Source organism: Cavia porcellus, unplaced genomic scaffold, assembly GCF_034190915.1.
Source record: "Cavia porcellus strain 051 isolate PalLab524CR breed Dunkin Hartley unplaced genomic scaffold, mCavPor4.1 scaffold_22, whole genome shotgun sequence".
NCBI lineage: Eukaryota > Metazoa > Chordata > Mammalia > Rodentia > Caviidae > Cavia > Cavia porcellus.
The window spans coordinates 10,758,556-10,774,981 of NW_026947505.1; the positions used below are offsets into that span (position 1 = coordinate 10,758,556).

The following is a 16,426-nucleotide window of genomic DNA, read 5'->3' on the forward strand; positions in this document are numbered from 1 at the left end:
TGCATACCCGTGTTTACAGTGGCACAATTTCTAATACCTTGATCTTGGAAACAGCATATATGTCATCACTAGACAAATGGATAAATATGTATTTATACAGAATGGAGTACTACTCTGCCATAAAGAAAAATTTGAAGGACTCATAGGCAAATGGATGCAACTTGAGACCAAAGTGTTACATGAAATAAATCATACACAAAAGCTTACATATCACATGGTTTTTCTTAAGAAACCCAGAGTAAAACTAAAGAGCAAAATGAAACATAGGCAATAGGAAGTAGGGAGCTAGATCCTTCTCAAAGGGAAAAGGATCAAGAGATAGGAGGAGGACAGAGGGAAAGAATGGTTACAGGATGAAAAGAAGGAATTAGAATCCTTTGCGCATGTGCACCGACTCCACACAAGGAATGTAAACATTATGTACTGCAAACATGTACATAATAAATCAATAAAGGAAAGGATGGGTGGAGGGGGGAGTAAAGGAGGGAAGGGGAATGAAAAAGGAATTAAAATATGCTATATACATATTATGGCTTATATCTAGATGTCCCCCCCCCCTGCAAAAAAAAGCCTCATAGGTGGGGCTTTTCAGAGGTGGATGGATCGAGGGTGTATAAATAGATCAAGGGCATGCGATAACTAAATTAGCTCACTGGCTTAGCATAGTTCTGTGTGTGGATGAACGGAAGGTCCACCCTGAGTGTGGCTGGCACCATCCAATAGACTTGTACCCTGAGTGGCATAAAAGGGAAAGGGAGGCTTGCTGGTCTGCTGCTTTCTATCTGCTCTGCCATGGACTGTACCTCCTCTGCCACACCCTTATCCAATGTTGCCCTGCCTTGGAGACTGTGGACTGTGGACTGAGACCTCTACAAACTGTGAGCTAAGATATACCTCTCCTTCTTTAACTCATGGGTGTCAGGTATTTTGTCTCAGCAATGAGGAAATAAGACAGTATATGCACCAGCTTCCCACAAGGAACGTAAACATTGCGTACTACACACATGTTCTAATAGACTAAAATATTTTTAAAGTATATTTTTAATATAAACACTAATTTGTTTCACTTATACCATTTTTTTTAGTTTTTCAAAGAGAAAGTTTTGTGCTTTTATTGTTCTTTCTTTGTAAGAATGAGTCCTTTTGTCTATGACTTGTACTCTGAGTAACATTTGGGCCATTCTTTTAGGATTATGACACACATGTATTAACTGTTATTCCCTTTTGTGCTGTGAAATTTTTATCTTTTCATAGAAGAGTGCTTTTCATATTTTATTAGTATCACTAGTATTACATTAGAATAAGAAGCTGTGAAATCCCAGCTATATTTGCACCCATTATTAGTAACTATTCCTATTGTAGAATTGTCCCCCAAACACAAGTCACACAGATCATATGTATTGGAGGAAACCAGAAGTGGAGGGAGAAAGCTTACACAGAAACCTCTTGGGGTGGGAGGCGAGCTGAGGGCCTCAGACGTTTACCTGTCATGGCCAAACAGTATCCACCTGTTTATTTTCTTCTCCATTGGTGTGTTCCAATTGGCAAACCTTCCGGAGCTTTCAGTGATAACAAACACCTGCTGGGCCCATGTGCCATAGGTCTGCCCCCATTGGGGTACACAGCTGCTGGGAGGCAGCGGGTCAATTCGTCCTCCTCCCCACCATCTGAAAGATGAATAAGCTTCTTTTCATAGAGTCATTTATACTGAGTTCATACTTCTTAGTCCAAACCCTTTTTCTTAATTTTTTTTTTTTTTTTTTGGTACCGAGCATAGAACCTCGTGCTTGCCAGGCAGGCACTTAAGCCACTAAGCTAAATCCTCAGCCCTACACCCTTTTTCTTAATCAGAAACTGTAACTGGGAAAATTAAGCCATGTTGCCTGTCTAAATTTCAGTAAGAGAATCACAGGTTGAAATCCACAGGCTGGATTCATCTGATATTTGTGACCTGTATCTCGGGGACCAGATGCCATTGTTTGATGTGCAGGAAAGTCAGCTCTGTGTTCTGGAACTGATAAGCCACGCAGGAGTACATGTGCCCTCCCATCCCTTGTCCTGGGACAGGAAGACCTAACCCTGGGAGACCCCTTTTGCCCAGTGGAGGAGGGGGAAGAGCCCCAGTGTGGACACCTTGGGCAGAGGGTTCCTTCCAGGGAGCTGCAGTCTCCTGGGATCTCATTTCCTCCCTAAATGGTAGCTGAAGATGCTGGTTTGACATTTGCATCCTGCCATTTCAGCTTCATCGGGTCAGCTCCTTATGCTTCGAGTAAGCCCTGAGTCACTGCGTGCAGGGTGGGGACCTTGGTTTCCCAATACGTAGGACATACGCACTGAGAGGATTCTTGGAAACTCAAAGGAACTCAGGGCTTCTTTTTCTCTATCACCCTCACCCTACTTAGAGTTAAAAACAAATAACCTCGTCAGATTGAAGGGCCACGGTACTTTCTAAAGAAATTCCAACAATGAATAAGTACATTTCTAATTTCTACTAGGAATTAAAAGTAAATTGTGTAAAACTGGCCGAGAGTACATAGTATTCTAATCTATATACATCGTATGATATTATAGGGTGTGTAATGTGTCATACATTATTATAAGTTCTTAGCACATATGCCTCAATTAATGAGCCTTAAACCATACAGGCTGCACTCAAAAAGCAGTTTGTAGGTCAGGCTAGTTTTTGTGGGGACAGTGATGACCAGGAGGGGGCATGCGGGAGCCGGGAACGTTCTAATTTCTGAGTAGCTGTCAACAGGCAATAGCTATATGAAAAACCGAACTAGCCAGGTTGCAAGATATGTAACGTTTATTATATGTAAATATATGTTTATGAGAAAAAGCCTCTAAAAACAAAGGAAAGACTGTAAAAAGCTTTTACATTTTAAAAAACTCATTAACAAGACACCAGTTTCAAGAGATAGATTACAGATACAGTTACATTGCAAAATTCTCTTTGAAAAAAGCTAATGACTTAATTCATGAATTACAAATACACCTATCAGCAATTCAAAACAATAGGAATTTAAGCAGCTTGAGTAGTTAAGCTAGGCAAAGAAAATTCCTGTTTAATATATATATATATTTAATTCCAGTAATATTCTCTTAAATTCCTGTTAAAAATATAATCAGTATTATAGTCAGCACAATGCCTTTGACTGACGCCTGGATTATTTTACCACTTTACCTGGTTACACAGTGATTTTTTCTGTCAGATGTAACTGACATCGGTTTTGTCTTTCAGATAAATGAAGTGAGAACTCACATTGCAGCATCATGTGGAAAATATTCGAACTACATTTAAAACGCGCTTTTTTAAAATGGAGAAATCAATTGTCCCGCCAACAGCTGTGTCTGTAAACTGCAGGTTGGCTATGGTAATAGTAACTAAACTACATCCCACCCTGAAGGCAGAAGAGTCCCTGAAAAGAAATACACGGCCTAGTCATAATATGCCATATAAAGGTTATATTCTCATTTTTAAAACGTCTCCCAACGTGGAGAAACCCACAAACGCTTCCATGGTTCCCTTACTAGGCGGCGCCACATGGAATTATTCGGTTAACATCATTATAATCATGGCTTACAGTTAAATTCAATATGACCAAACACATACACATAGCAGCCGTGGGTTTGGATGTTGTTTATGACAGTGTTTGCAGTTCAATTAAAGAACACGGGCTTGTTAAATTTGGTACAAAGCTTGAACACTCAGGACAGATTGGCACAACACATGCAGTTGGAGAATTTTCTCAAGTCAGACATCACCACATCAGCCACAGTCCTAGTCCCAAATCTCCCTTTGTATTACAAATGATGTTTAATTAAAATGCTTCTGAAAACAGCTTCCAGAGTAAGACCCCCCCCCCAACAAACCAACCAACCAACCCAACAACGCTTCTAAAACCCAGTTCATCATCTGAAGGCGTGGTGGAAGTGAGGCAGGATGGCGGTGCTGGTGCCGGCCGCGAACACGTGCGGGATGGGGGGCAGCGGCAGCTGGCCCAGGCTCACGGCGCCCACGGCCAAGGGGGGCTCTTGCTGCTGCTGCTGCCCCAGGCAGCTGAGCCGGTGGGGCAGAGGCTCCGCGGGCCCCAGGCCCAGCGGGCCGGTGCCGAAGGCGCCCTGCGTGGGAGGCGGCAGCTGCCAGAAGCCCAGCAGGGAGGAAAGGTCCAGCGAGGCTGGGATGGCCAGGTTCACGGCCTCCGCGGGCAGCTCCTTGTGCAGACTGACCTTCCCAGGCCCGGCCTTGGCCAGCTCGAAGCCGGGGTGCAGCTTGTGAGGTGACTGAGGCTCTTGCAGCGGCAAGTCCTCGAACAAATTGACATTGCAAAACCCTTTAGCATCTGCTTTGAGGGGCAGGCTCGCCAGGGCGGGGTATGAGGTAGAACCGGCGTTGTACTTGTGACCTGGTAGGGTCGGGGGAGGGGAGCTGGGGGCCACCGCGGGGTGCAGGGCGGCCAGGGGATCCGGCAGCGGCGGGGGCGGGGGCGGGGGCGGGGGCGGGGGCGGCGGCGGCGGCACGGACGGGGCGCTCGGCTCCGGGGGACTCAGGGGCAGGCTCTGCGGTTCGGTGGGCAGGCCGGCTGCAAGCCCGTTCTGGGCAGGGGGCCCTAGAGGGTAGGGAGACAGGGGCGCGGCCTTCAGCGGGAAGGAGGGCGAGCCTGGATGGAAGGGGCTCAGGAGGTCCCCGCCCTGCAGGCTCTCCTTCATCAGCTCCTGCGAGTGCGTCTTCTTCGTGTGCCGGGTGAGGTGGTCCTTGCGCCCGAACCTCTGCGCGCAGAACTGGCACAGGAAGTCCTTGCAGCCCGTGTGCACCACCAGGTGGCGCCGCACGTCCTTCCGGGTGTAGAAGCACCTCTCGCAGTGGTCGCACTGGTGCTTCTTCTCCTTGGCCCCGCTGGGTGGCTTTTCCTCCGCGTGGGATTTCAGGTGGTCCAGCAGCACCTCCGTGCTCCCCAGCTCCAGGGCGCAGACGCCACAGGTGAGGTCCCCGCTGCTGGCCGCGTGCAGCGCCAGGTGCCGCTTGTAGCCCAGCATGGTGTTGTACTTCTTGCCACACTCCTCGCACCCGAAGGCCATCTTGTTGGGGTCGTGGGTCTGGAGGTGGTTCTTCAGGTGGTCTTTCCGGTTGAACGTCTTCTCACAGTGGGCGCACTGGTGAGATTTCTGGGGAGAGTGGGTAGCCATGTGCCTGGGGCGGAAGCAACATTGCACAACAGGAGTTGGAGCAGGGTGTAGAAATAGCAGCACACTGGAATGTTAATAGTTCGGTGCATCTTCACTTTAACATTACCTTTCCGTATTTTCCAAATACGTACAACTTTATCATTAAAAATCAAAAACTATCCCGGCATCGTGTCATACACCTGTAATTCCAGCACTGTGGGAGGCTGAGGCAGGAAGATTACACGATGTCTCAAAAATAAAATGGGCTGGGGATACAGATCAGTGTGCAGGCCCTGGGTTCAATTCCCAGTACTGAAGGAAAAAACCCAACCACAAACCCAAGGACTGTTAGAAGTATATTGCAATTTTTATACCTAGAAGGAATGTGTTTTTGAAAAGTTACTGTATCCTTAATGTGTATAGATTCTAAACAAATATAAGTTTTAAAAGTTATGTGATGAAAACTACTTTTCAGGAGGTTAAATATGTATTTGATGCTCTTAAAATTCCTGAATTTCCTATGCCCCAAGTTTTAGACTGTTGTTCCGAATATAATTTGTGTGTGATCTCTACTGATGGAGCTACAACGTTCGGACCAGAGACATAAGACTGTTAGGAGCTTTTTAAAAAGTCTGTCCTTAGCCAGGAGAGGTAGCAAATGTCTATAATCCCATCTTCAAGGAAGGCTGAGGCAGGAGAGTGGCAAGTTCAAAGCCAGCTTGGGCAATTTAGCAAGACCTCATATCAGAATAAAATTAAAAAGAAATTCAGGTCTCCCTGATTCAGTCTCCAGTACTGGAAGAAACAACAAAACCTTACCCTTAATTGTGGAGAAAGTATATAATTGGAACCCAGTTGTTAAAAACTGTCACTTTAAGTTATATAAGGCTTACTTTAATAACTGAGACACCAAGTACTATATATGAGTATTCCTTATAAAACAGAATTCCTTCTTTGCAGCTTGCAAGGTACCAGGTACTTTAGAGCAACTGCCTCCTCTAGAATCTTTTTAGAGGCTTAACTTGTCTTACTAATAATTGTGGTGCAATTGTATCCTCTGAGTTTGTGACTTTGGATACAAAAGAATTTCTAACAACTCATTCTATTAACGAAAAAAAGATACACTCTCTTTCAGACTGTATGTTTAACTCAGAAGTGTACTTAATTATACTTTTTACCCAACCCCCTACTCTGTCTTACTCATTCCTGATAACTGGTCGCTACCAGCTGGGATTTAGAAGACAGTGGTCCCACTGAGAGGCAGACTGGAAGCCAGTTCAAACATTATAAAGCTGAGCTGGATCACTGTCTTAAAAATAAAGCCCAACATTGCACACCTCCCTCCTCTCTCTCTTGAGTAACCTGCGAGGTGCACAGAATAAAAGGTTTGCAGGAATATTGTGCTGGGTGCCGAGGGCGAAGGACCAGTCCAACAGGCATCTAAAATCAAATATGCAGCTGACTCCACATTCAAGGTGTACCCAGGTACGTCCACAGTTGCACAAAGGATTTTTAAAAGCATGTGAAGAGAGGAAATTGTTGTCTTGTTTTAAAGCTACCCACATGTGTGCAAGAGGGATTATTAGTATGGCGCGGGGCTGACATCAATTCATATTTATGCTGTTTCAATTTGGCTTAGTACTAATAAATAGTGCTGCAAAGGTCTGTGCTGGATCTCCTATCGTTACCTTTCTCCGCCTCTTTCTTTGTAAAGGATTTTAATCTGGCTTGGTTTCATCTGTCATCCAGGAGCAAATCAGCTTGAGGTGAGTAACTCCGGATGTGGGGTTTCCTACTCACTCGCTCCTGGGCTAGACCTGTGCTGGCCCTGGAGCCCAGGCTGGTTCCAGCACCTGAGCAACACCATCGCCTTTCAGGTTTCACCATCTTCCATCCTTTAGTTATTTTAGCAGTTTTTCCTTTGCCCAAGATCCGATTCTTCCCCTTTTAACTTTCCCCTCACGTCCTCTTGCAACAGTCCCAATCGAAAACATTATCATAGCTGAAAATGCTTCAACAATTTGTTTCTTTCTCAACTTTTCTTCTCAGCTTACCACTCACGAGACTTCCCTTTAGAATGGCCTTTAGGGGATACCAGAAGCCACCACCTCTGGCTGTCACTGAATTAGGTCAGTGCTGTGAGAACACTTCCAATCTTGGGCTTGAATCTGCCCTGCCAAGTCCTCTCTCCTTTCCCTGTGCTGTCTCCACCTAACTGGTTTCATTGTTTGCTGTTCTTGAACCTATGTTCTCTTTTCTGGTTAAGCAAGTCAGTTATTTTCTCCTTCAATTACTGCTCATAAAAAAGAACTCCCATTCCAACTGTTGAGAAATGGGGTGGAACTGTTGCCCTATCACCTTTTCTTTTTTAAAGCCAAACCTTAAGCATCCTGCCATCTTACCAGGCCCTCCTCCCTTTAGGAGAGTATGGCCAGAGAGGAGAGCCTAGGGCTGGGTAAGGCCCACAGGGCTTTCATGAAGGCACAGTTTCCCTTTAATGCTTACTTCATACCCTTAAGTGGACAACTCATTTCCCTTGAGCCACCCCAATGGTGCTTAAGACATCTTCAGGGCGGTTTGACCACATAACCCCAACGAATTCCCCTCTTTCCAATCATCAGCGTGCTCTGCTGTCTTTTCCAGGTATTTCTTTCCTGCCTGTCTCATGGGCTTTATCGTCCTGCAGCTCCGCTGCACCCCAGGCTGCCCTGAGGGCTGGGGCAGTGATGCCTGCTGTACACACAGCAGCAGCTCCAAGCAGAACGGGGAGCCACCACCATGACACTGTGCGCACGGCATGCGCACGGCATGCACTTAGACTACCATGACAACTAGAGTGGCCTGCATACGGTGGGAAATGCTGGAATTTTAATGCCTATGCATTTACAGGCTTAATTTTAAAAATCAACTTATGGCATAACACAGCATCTGTAACAGTGGTATGCTTAAGGCCAGCAGTAAAATTTACATTTTTGTTTACTTTGATCAAGCACTGTCCCCAGGGTGCTCCAAGATTGAATGATAATGAGGACCCTGTTAACAGCACTCAGATGGAAAGGCACGCTTGCCAATACTACTCTCACCTGTGCATTTTTATGCACACATCAGAAAGCTGAAACCTAAAGACATGAACACATTTCCCCTAAGCAGGCATCAGAAGCAACACACATTCATGGGAGTCTTCGCGTGTGGCTCTGCGGGCACCGTAAACGTCATGCACACAGCTGTCACTGTCAATCAGACTACTGTCTGGCTGCGTATTTTACCCTCTCTGTAATATCAGAATCCCTGGAAATAGCAGCTGTATGTCATGTATCATGGTGGCATGCAGTGCCTAACAGCTCGCAAGAAGTAATTTGGGGGCCTAGGATTTAGCTCAGCAGCGTAAGCGCCTGCTTGACAAGTCCGAGGTTGCAAGTTCAATTCCTGGTACCAAAGGAAAAAAACAGTAATTCAGATTAAATATGTTTCTTTAAAATAGACTCATCTGCTACAGCAGTGAGTTTTACCCTTTAATAGATAATCACGGGTGCCCCTGGATTCCGCTAATGCATAGATTGCGCATCTCTACACGCAATGGAGCCCCAGTGCGTCTTCCTTTTCCAGGCAAGGTGACAAGCTGCTCTAGAAGCCCACACTTGTACGCATATCCTGCCCTGCACCTTCTCTTGAGGGACTTGAACAAGCCCTTGCACTTGTGCTTGGACTCCTGCAACACGTCCCAAATCGGCCTCTTTACTCCTCATGTACACTGCTATCAGAGACACCTTCCTAACATCCTACTCAATGGCTGAACAACCCTTTCAGACAGTAGCCTGGTGCACAGCGCATCCTCCCGATGCTCCCGGCCTGGCCCCACCGCTCCCCAGCCCTCTGTGCACAGCGCTTCACAGCTGAGGCTCTCAGCCGTACCAGAGCCTGCTCTCTATGCTCGCTGTCACAGCTGGGGGCTGTGCCCTTCTGAGATTCTGTGCTGTCCTCCTGGGCAGTGAAGGAGAGAGCCCAGGAAGCAGGGGGCCGTGTTTAAAGGTGTCTGTGTACCACCTCTTCAGCTGTGAGCTCGCCTCTGCCTTTATGCCCAAAGGAACAAACTGATACTGCACAGCCAAGCCACCAGAGAGAACCACAGCGATCACTGGAGAGACAGTTTTAAGAATGGCTAAAAGGCTACCGCGCATCCCATTCCCCTTGGAGCTAGCTGTCTGAGGGCCGGAGGAGCCTCTCTGGCGTCTCTCACCTCATCAGTTTGTATCTGGACACAAAGGCTTTGCCACAGTCAGTCTGCGAGCACTTGAACGGCCGCTCCCTGGAGTGAGAATAATTGTGGATAGTGAACTTCTCCAGGGTGAGGAATGTCTTGCCGCATAGCTGGCAGGGGAACGTAGCCATGGGCTTTGCTGCTCACACCTTTCTCTCCAGGTGTGCTGATCCAACGCTGTGCCATTTAGCACAGATGGAAGGAAGGTGCCAGAGCCGGGCACATCAGTGGCGTCACTGCAGCTGGGCTCCAGAGCCGGGCAGAGGCAGCATCACCGCCCAGTCCTACCCAGACTCGGTGCTCTTGGATGCACCAGGTTTGCTTCCTGCTTCCCTGTGTCCTGGTTCACATGCAGACTTGAGATCCAGGCACAGGAAGGGGGTCTGCATTGCTACCGCCGAGCAGGGTCCTGCATCACCAGACCATCTGTGGAGACAAGAAGTGCCTCGGGTCAGCTGTGGCTCTGCCTCGCTTCTCCTCTCTGCCTCTTTGGAAGCAGCCACCCACACTCAGCGTGTTCTTCTAAATGGCTCTAATGAGCACAGTTCTCCCTGTGCACTTCAAAAGGCCCTTCTGCACGGAAATCTGCCCTTCTGTGTCTCCAGGTGGCTCGCCACCAAGCATGCACCTATACTTGGGGGTGATGTGGCACACTCCTTACAGATAAGGACAGCTCCTCCCATGGGTTCAGCCTCAGCTGCTGTGTGGTTTCAGGTTCGGGTGACAAAAGACAAAAAGAAAAACCTGCCTTAGTGTGCTGGAATGTTTGCTCACAAACAAAATTTCCCCCCTTCCTATTCAAACCATGGGCTTTCCTTCACGTGCTGTTAGCATAAGGTAAGTTGTTTATGACACCTGTTTAAACTTCCAGAGGATGAGAAAAAATCATTTGTATACATCTAAGGCAATTTGCTTGTGAGATCACTGGGTACAAGGACTGCGGTAAATATGAGTAAAGCCGGGAAGCCACACTGATGAGGTGAGGGGAAGAGATGACGTTTCCATGGAAATGAGACTCATGGCTGCTCCGACAGCACAGGCCACACTGACGCTTGTTGCGCCATCCTCTAGAAAGGTGTAACGTCCATCTCTGCCCCTTTTGTTCACTAGGACATTTCCTCATTCTTCAGCTGCCCCTACTGTTACAGTCAGGGATGGCAAGGAAAATGATTATGTACAAGACATAATTTATAATATTATTTTATATTAGTCACCCAGAGTCAAATATAAGAAGCACAGGAAATCTGTCCACACACTAAAGACCTACAGAACCCAGCCCAGGGCCTGGATCTCACAGCAATGTCCTACATGAGTCCAGCTGAAGAGCTAGAGCCCATGACAATGCCCCCCATGAGTCCAACTGGAGACCTAGAGCCCATAGCAGTGACTTATACTGGCCTGCTTCATGGGTCTGCACTGGGAAGGCCCCAAGGTCATGGTTGAAGGCTAGAAAATCTGTGCCAGCGGGATGAGGGATCTACACTGGAGCCAGGAAGTGATGCTCAAAATAAGAGCTTCCCCTAAGTAAACTGCAGCCATTCTCAGCAACAAGGTCTAGAGCTCCTTTGACAATGAGAACAGCCACGTTCGTATCAGGAAAGAAGCTCAGCAAGCTCTCCAGGAGAACAATAGCACCAAACAATATCATCGCTACTCTTCCTCTCCAGGTCTCCTTTTTATGCTGGCAACAGCCCTCAGGTGGGCCATCTACACGCCACATTGTGCCGATTCAGTTCAGTTGGCGTTTAAGTTGACCTTCAGTTTTCAATCCAGCACAGCTGGTAGGGCAGTTCTAGGCGCTGTGCCTGCCGCCCCTTTAAACTCCACCAAACTCCCAACTGTTTCCTCTATCAATGGACCTCATTTGAGGACTCGTAAGTGTCTAAGCACCATCGTGAGTAACACAGCCTATGAATAATGCAGTTGATCCTGGAACCTTGTGCTATTTGAGAGTCATCCCTAGTGGGGTGGAGCCTAATCTTTCAGGTGCCAACACTTAAGAGATATTAGAGTACAGGTTGAACGTACCAAATCTGAAAAACCTGGAATGCTCCAAAATCTGAAATCTTTTGAGTATCAACCTGCAACTGCGACTGGAAAATTCCACACTTGACTTCATATCATGGGTTAGATACATTAGAAATGTATAAAACCACCTCAGGTTATGGTTAAGATGTTTATGAAATGCAAGTGAACTGTGTTTAGACGAAGGTTCTACATAGATATAATATTCCAAATCCTAACAGCTCTGAAGACCGGAACACCTGTGGTTCCAAACACTCTGGACAGGGGATATTCAACCTGTCCTATATGCTTATATCAAACGTGTGAGTGAGTATCTCTTGTATGTAGGCCAGCCTTTTCTCTATGTTGCCAGGTAACCAGGGCATGTCTCTAATAAAGCTCTGTTCCCTGCAGTTGTTCATTTATGGCTAAGTCTGCGTGTTTCAAGTTGTTCTTTACTGACAAGCTGACTTACTTTTGCAGTTACTTGCTCACTGGAAAGCTAGATATTATTTTATTGTAATAATAGTTTAAGTACTTTTTAAATACTAGTACAAACATCCATACCTCTTCTAATTGGTAAAAATTATAGGAAACTTATAGCATTTCTTATCCCCCACCCTAGATGTTTTCAGTGCCCGGCCAGAGGTCACAGCAAAGACAAATACCTCTCACTGCCCTGCCCCTCCAACTTGGAGCTGACAGAACTGGCTTGGGGGCGCTGACCTGAAGATTTGGCAGGAACACAGAGAAATCCTCAGCCAAACCCCCTTTTGGATTTCAATTCTCCTTTCTGATCCTATCACCTTTAGCTGGACTTCTGTCCCAGCCCTGCCCAACACCCTCCCCCACCCCCAGCTCCCTTCCCCCACAGCCACCCCAACACCCCGGCCACAGAGCCCTTCTAGGAATTCTATCACATGCACAGCCGCAGCCAGCGCTGTGGTCTGACCTCCCCGATGCAGCCTGAGTCTGGCCACAGTACCGGGCCAGCTGTAAAATACACTCATTCACTTGAAATTGCCTGTGTTCTTTCCAGATCTATTTTTAAGAGAATAAAACAGCTACAGGTTATAAAATCTGAAATGCATGTTTCCTCCTTTCTTTTGGAGTTTAACTCACAAATCGCTTGTCACTCTGGAGGAGCTGGTTTGGTAGGAAGAGTTCTGTATTTCTCTTACCTACTTAGCAATTCCAGGAACATATATATTTTTTCAATTTATCTCGGTAAATTAATTTTCCTTAACTCTTGTTTCCTGAACTTTCTGAGACAATGGTAATGCTGTGTACATCATGCATGGTTCCCAAACACTCGAAATTGCCACTGAGAAACAGGAACTCATTTTGTTTAATTTTAACAGCCACATACAGCTAACGGCAGCTGTGTGGCACGGCACAGGCAGACGCTTAGTCTCTAAGATACCTGCAGGGCAGATGTGGGCAAGGCTGGTTTCCCTCGGACATAACTCATGATACAGATGTGCCCTCAGGTGTTTTCTCTGGAGTGGGGAAGGAACTAGGCATTTGTTTTTTAAACAGTGGAAAGATTTCCTAGTTCAAATTCCAGCTTACCCACGTAGGCTACATCCCAGGTTTCTGTTTCCTCTTTTATGAGAGTCACCCAATGTATGTAAGAGGGGTGTTGGGGACAAGCAAGTGAAAGAAAATGACCAGGAAGCTAATTTTAACCTAAAAAAGTACCAGAGAGATGTTGTAATGTTATGGACCAGTGAGGTTAAGGTAGAACCATGTACCCAGGACCAACTAATGGTTCCTAAGAATTCAGAAAGGAATCCATCGGAGGAAAGACACATCCTCTCCCGTGTGTACACCATCAATTATTCCTACAGGGAGGAGCCAGAGGGAAGCAAAAAGCCCGTATACTTTGTTTCTCAGCAGTTGTAAACCCCCATGGATTATTTACCAACGTTACAGGAGTACTCAGGAAAATCAGATATATTCAATTTTTAAAAGTTCCCTTTGAATGAAGTTTTTCAGGTCCACTTTCTGGTCAGTTGGTCCCTAGATTCACAAGCCCAGCAGTCACACACAGTGCCTGTGCCCATTCTTCCCTGTAGGGAAAGCAGTCACCCAAGATGGTGACTATCATCGGAGTGTTAGACGTGGTCATGTTTTATTTAGGGGTGAGGCACATTTCCTCCACTTCAGGTTCCCAAACCTTCCCTCGAAAACAAAGTCTTTCAAATTTTTTATTCACATCTAACTTGTTCTATGAATGTTCTCCCCAAAACTTTCTCTTACGAGTTGCACATTTATGATAAATGTACTCAGCCTAACACAAAGTATAAAGTTGGTCCTCAGATGTTGAGTTGAATTAATTACGTGCTAGTGAACACTTTAATTTCTTTGTGAAACCTTTAGTGATTGACTAACTCAAATTCATAGGGTTATACAATTCCAGTCACTGTAACTATGTATTTCATAAGTATGAACCTTAGAATACAAATGTTTGCACAGTTCTTGTGATCATGAACACCTATAAATTGTCTTTCCCCAAAGACCACATATTCTTTGCTGCTGAAGATCAAAGCTTAGTTAGCTATTAAAAAACATAAATAAACTGTGTGGATAAGGCAACATCGCTCATCACCAGGCACTCTGTTAGTACTGGCTGTTTCCAGAAGATTCTGAACTTTGGTTGAAACCCGATGCACTTTCTGGCCACAATCCTGAAAACGACTTACGGTTGCTTTCTGTTACCTGGCCCATCCCCAGCAGTCCAAGGAAAACTGACAAAGTGCTGGTCTTGATGTGGGCCAGCCTGCCCTAGCCTCACCCAGATTGCATTTGAATTGGAACTACGGTACTATTTCAACACCTGTCACCCTGGAAAGATGGTAAGTCTTCCCCCAAAACATCTCAGAACATAATTTTCAGTCCCCTTGATTCTAAAAATACGGAGTGAGTGATACAGATCTGCCAGGATGCCGAAGAAGGCTTGTGCCATCTGCTTCATTCTGTTCATGCTGATTATTTTAGGGATGAGAGAGGATCAGACGGGAGTAAGAACATATATATATGGCAACAGCCTTGGAAGACTGTTCCCTGGGGCCGGGGGGAAACAGCGGTGAAGGGGGGAGGTCAGAGCACAAGTGCAGTTCCAGGACTTTCCTGGTGCTGCGTAACACAATCACCTAACGGGGGACAACTGTTTCACAGCATTCTCAAAATAAACCATGACTTCTGGCTTCTACTTCCATTGTTCCCAGTGATATGATGCAAGGCCCGTGTCTGAGGGGAAAATGCGTTTCCATTTTTGGCCGTCCAGGATGGATGCTCTCAGTTTTTATGTTCATATCACTCATCACTACTTCTTATGGATAAAAGGTTCTACTCCAGATCTCTCCCCCATGCTCCAGAGTCCCAGATACAAATAACACTAAGGCCAGTTTTAAAAGACCTGTAACAAAGATGTTTTTTCTTATTGTCATGACTTAAGATGCAACCAGTCCTGGAACAGGAAAGGTAGAAATTCTTTGCTTGTCTGACCCTAGGAAGCATCTGGAGTGTTAGTATCAGTTTTTGAAGGACTTGGGTAGAGGAGAAAGAGGAGGAGGTCTGGAACCCCCAGGGAATTGTTTCTGCTTATTTTTCATTCTGTGCATGCATCATAAGATCTACTAAGCACCGTGTCCAAGAGAATGCAGTGTCAGAAGAGATGGGCTCCATGATCTGCAGAAAAAGGTGCTCCTGGTGTGTGACTTCACATTGTCATTGATATTTCCTTGCCCATGGGCCACATGTTTTGTGTCTGCCTTCTAAGGAATTAAAAGGAAAAGGAAAAGTGGTGTGATACTGTTTTTCTGGAATTTGGGCAGCAAAGCAGCTTGTGCAAATTTCCTTCCAGTGTGGGTAAAAGTGGTCACTTCACAGGTCCTGTCCTAAGAGACAGACCTACTTTACAACTAGGTGGTAACGTGCCCTCAAGCCACAGGGATTTACTAGTCAGCATCTTTTAAAGTCACTTATTAAAATAAATGCCTGGATGAAGCATGAAGATACTATTATTGAGATCCATCAACACGAGCTGACATCTCTGTGAAGGAGGTGCCGCCCAGCACGGGCTCACAGGTCCTGTCTGGGGACCTCTCTTCTGTAGTTGCATAGAGGCCAGTCTGCTTGCTATTCATGGCTACATTCTCTCGTGCAAATGTACATCCCCTCTTGGAATGCCTGCCATCCAAGAGGCAGGCCCACCTGGCCGACTCCTCTCCTGTCACTCTTGGGCACAGGAATGAGTTCCTCTTCCAGGCCACGGGGCTCACTTGACGGTCCCGCACACATGTCCAGCGCACCTGTCTGAAACCATTTCACCCCAGGGTGTGCTCATGGCTGGGAAGCCTGCCTGCCCTTTTCCCACCCCCCACCCCCCCCGCTGCCCTGGTATGGGAGGACCACCGCAGTGTGCTGGACAGTCTGGTCTACTGCCTGGCTTTCTTAAACTGTTGGTTGAGAGAATTTTATTATGACAGCAACTAAGCTCTTATTTTCTTAAAAATAAGACCTCGCATAAGAAAGGATGCCAAAGTGAAGTGTTTATGTAATATTCAGAGAGAGAAAGAGAGCTCTCCAGTGTGTTATAGCACTGCTTTAGAACATTGGATCTACGTGCCAGCTGTAAAGTTTGGAGAGGGTGGGTGGTTCTGTTTGCAAACAGCATGAGTTGTATCTACTTAAAGACCGTAGAGTGAATAAAAGCACACTGCTTTGGTCTTCCCAGAAACTCTTCTAAAGACAAGGGGGAGGGTAGGTTGCCTCAAGGATCCTGGCATTACCCAGATCGACAACCACAACAATGACAACTGCATCGAGGCCCTTGTTGACAAAGCCCTACCCAAGCACACGGGAGGAGCCTCCTTGGCTCTTTAACGGCTCTCCTGTCCTGTATCAGTAGACAGTCAAGGATTACCAGGAAACAGGAGACAGCATCTAAGAGGAAAAATCAATACAAAACTTAAAGAAAAATGCAGCTAG

General features: G+C 46.3%; 1 protein-coding gene across 7 annotated transcripts in view; it reads right to left on the bottom strand.

Moving 5' to 3' along the window:
- Positions 1–2,791: 2,791 nt before the first annotated feature.
- Positions 2,792–16,426, bottom strand: part of Plagl1 (PLAG1 like zinc finger 1) — a 104,333-nt gene continuing 90,698 nt past the window's right edge. For all 7 annotated transcript variants that reach the window (XM_063233423.1, XM_063233418.1, XM_063233421.1 and 4 more), the window contains 2 exons: positions 9,407–9,853; positions 2,792–5,194 (listed from right to left, as the gene is read on the bottom strand). In XM_063233423.1, the coding sequence (XP_063089493.1) occupies positions 3,916–5,194; positions 9,407–9,558 (1,431 nt within the window). In that variant the 5' untranslated portion in view covers positions 9,559–9,853 and the 3' untranslated portion in view covers positions 2,792–3,915. The remainder of the gene's footprint in view (positions 5,195–9,406; positions 9,854–16,426) is intronic.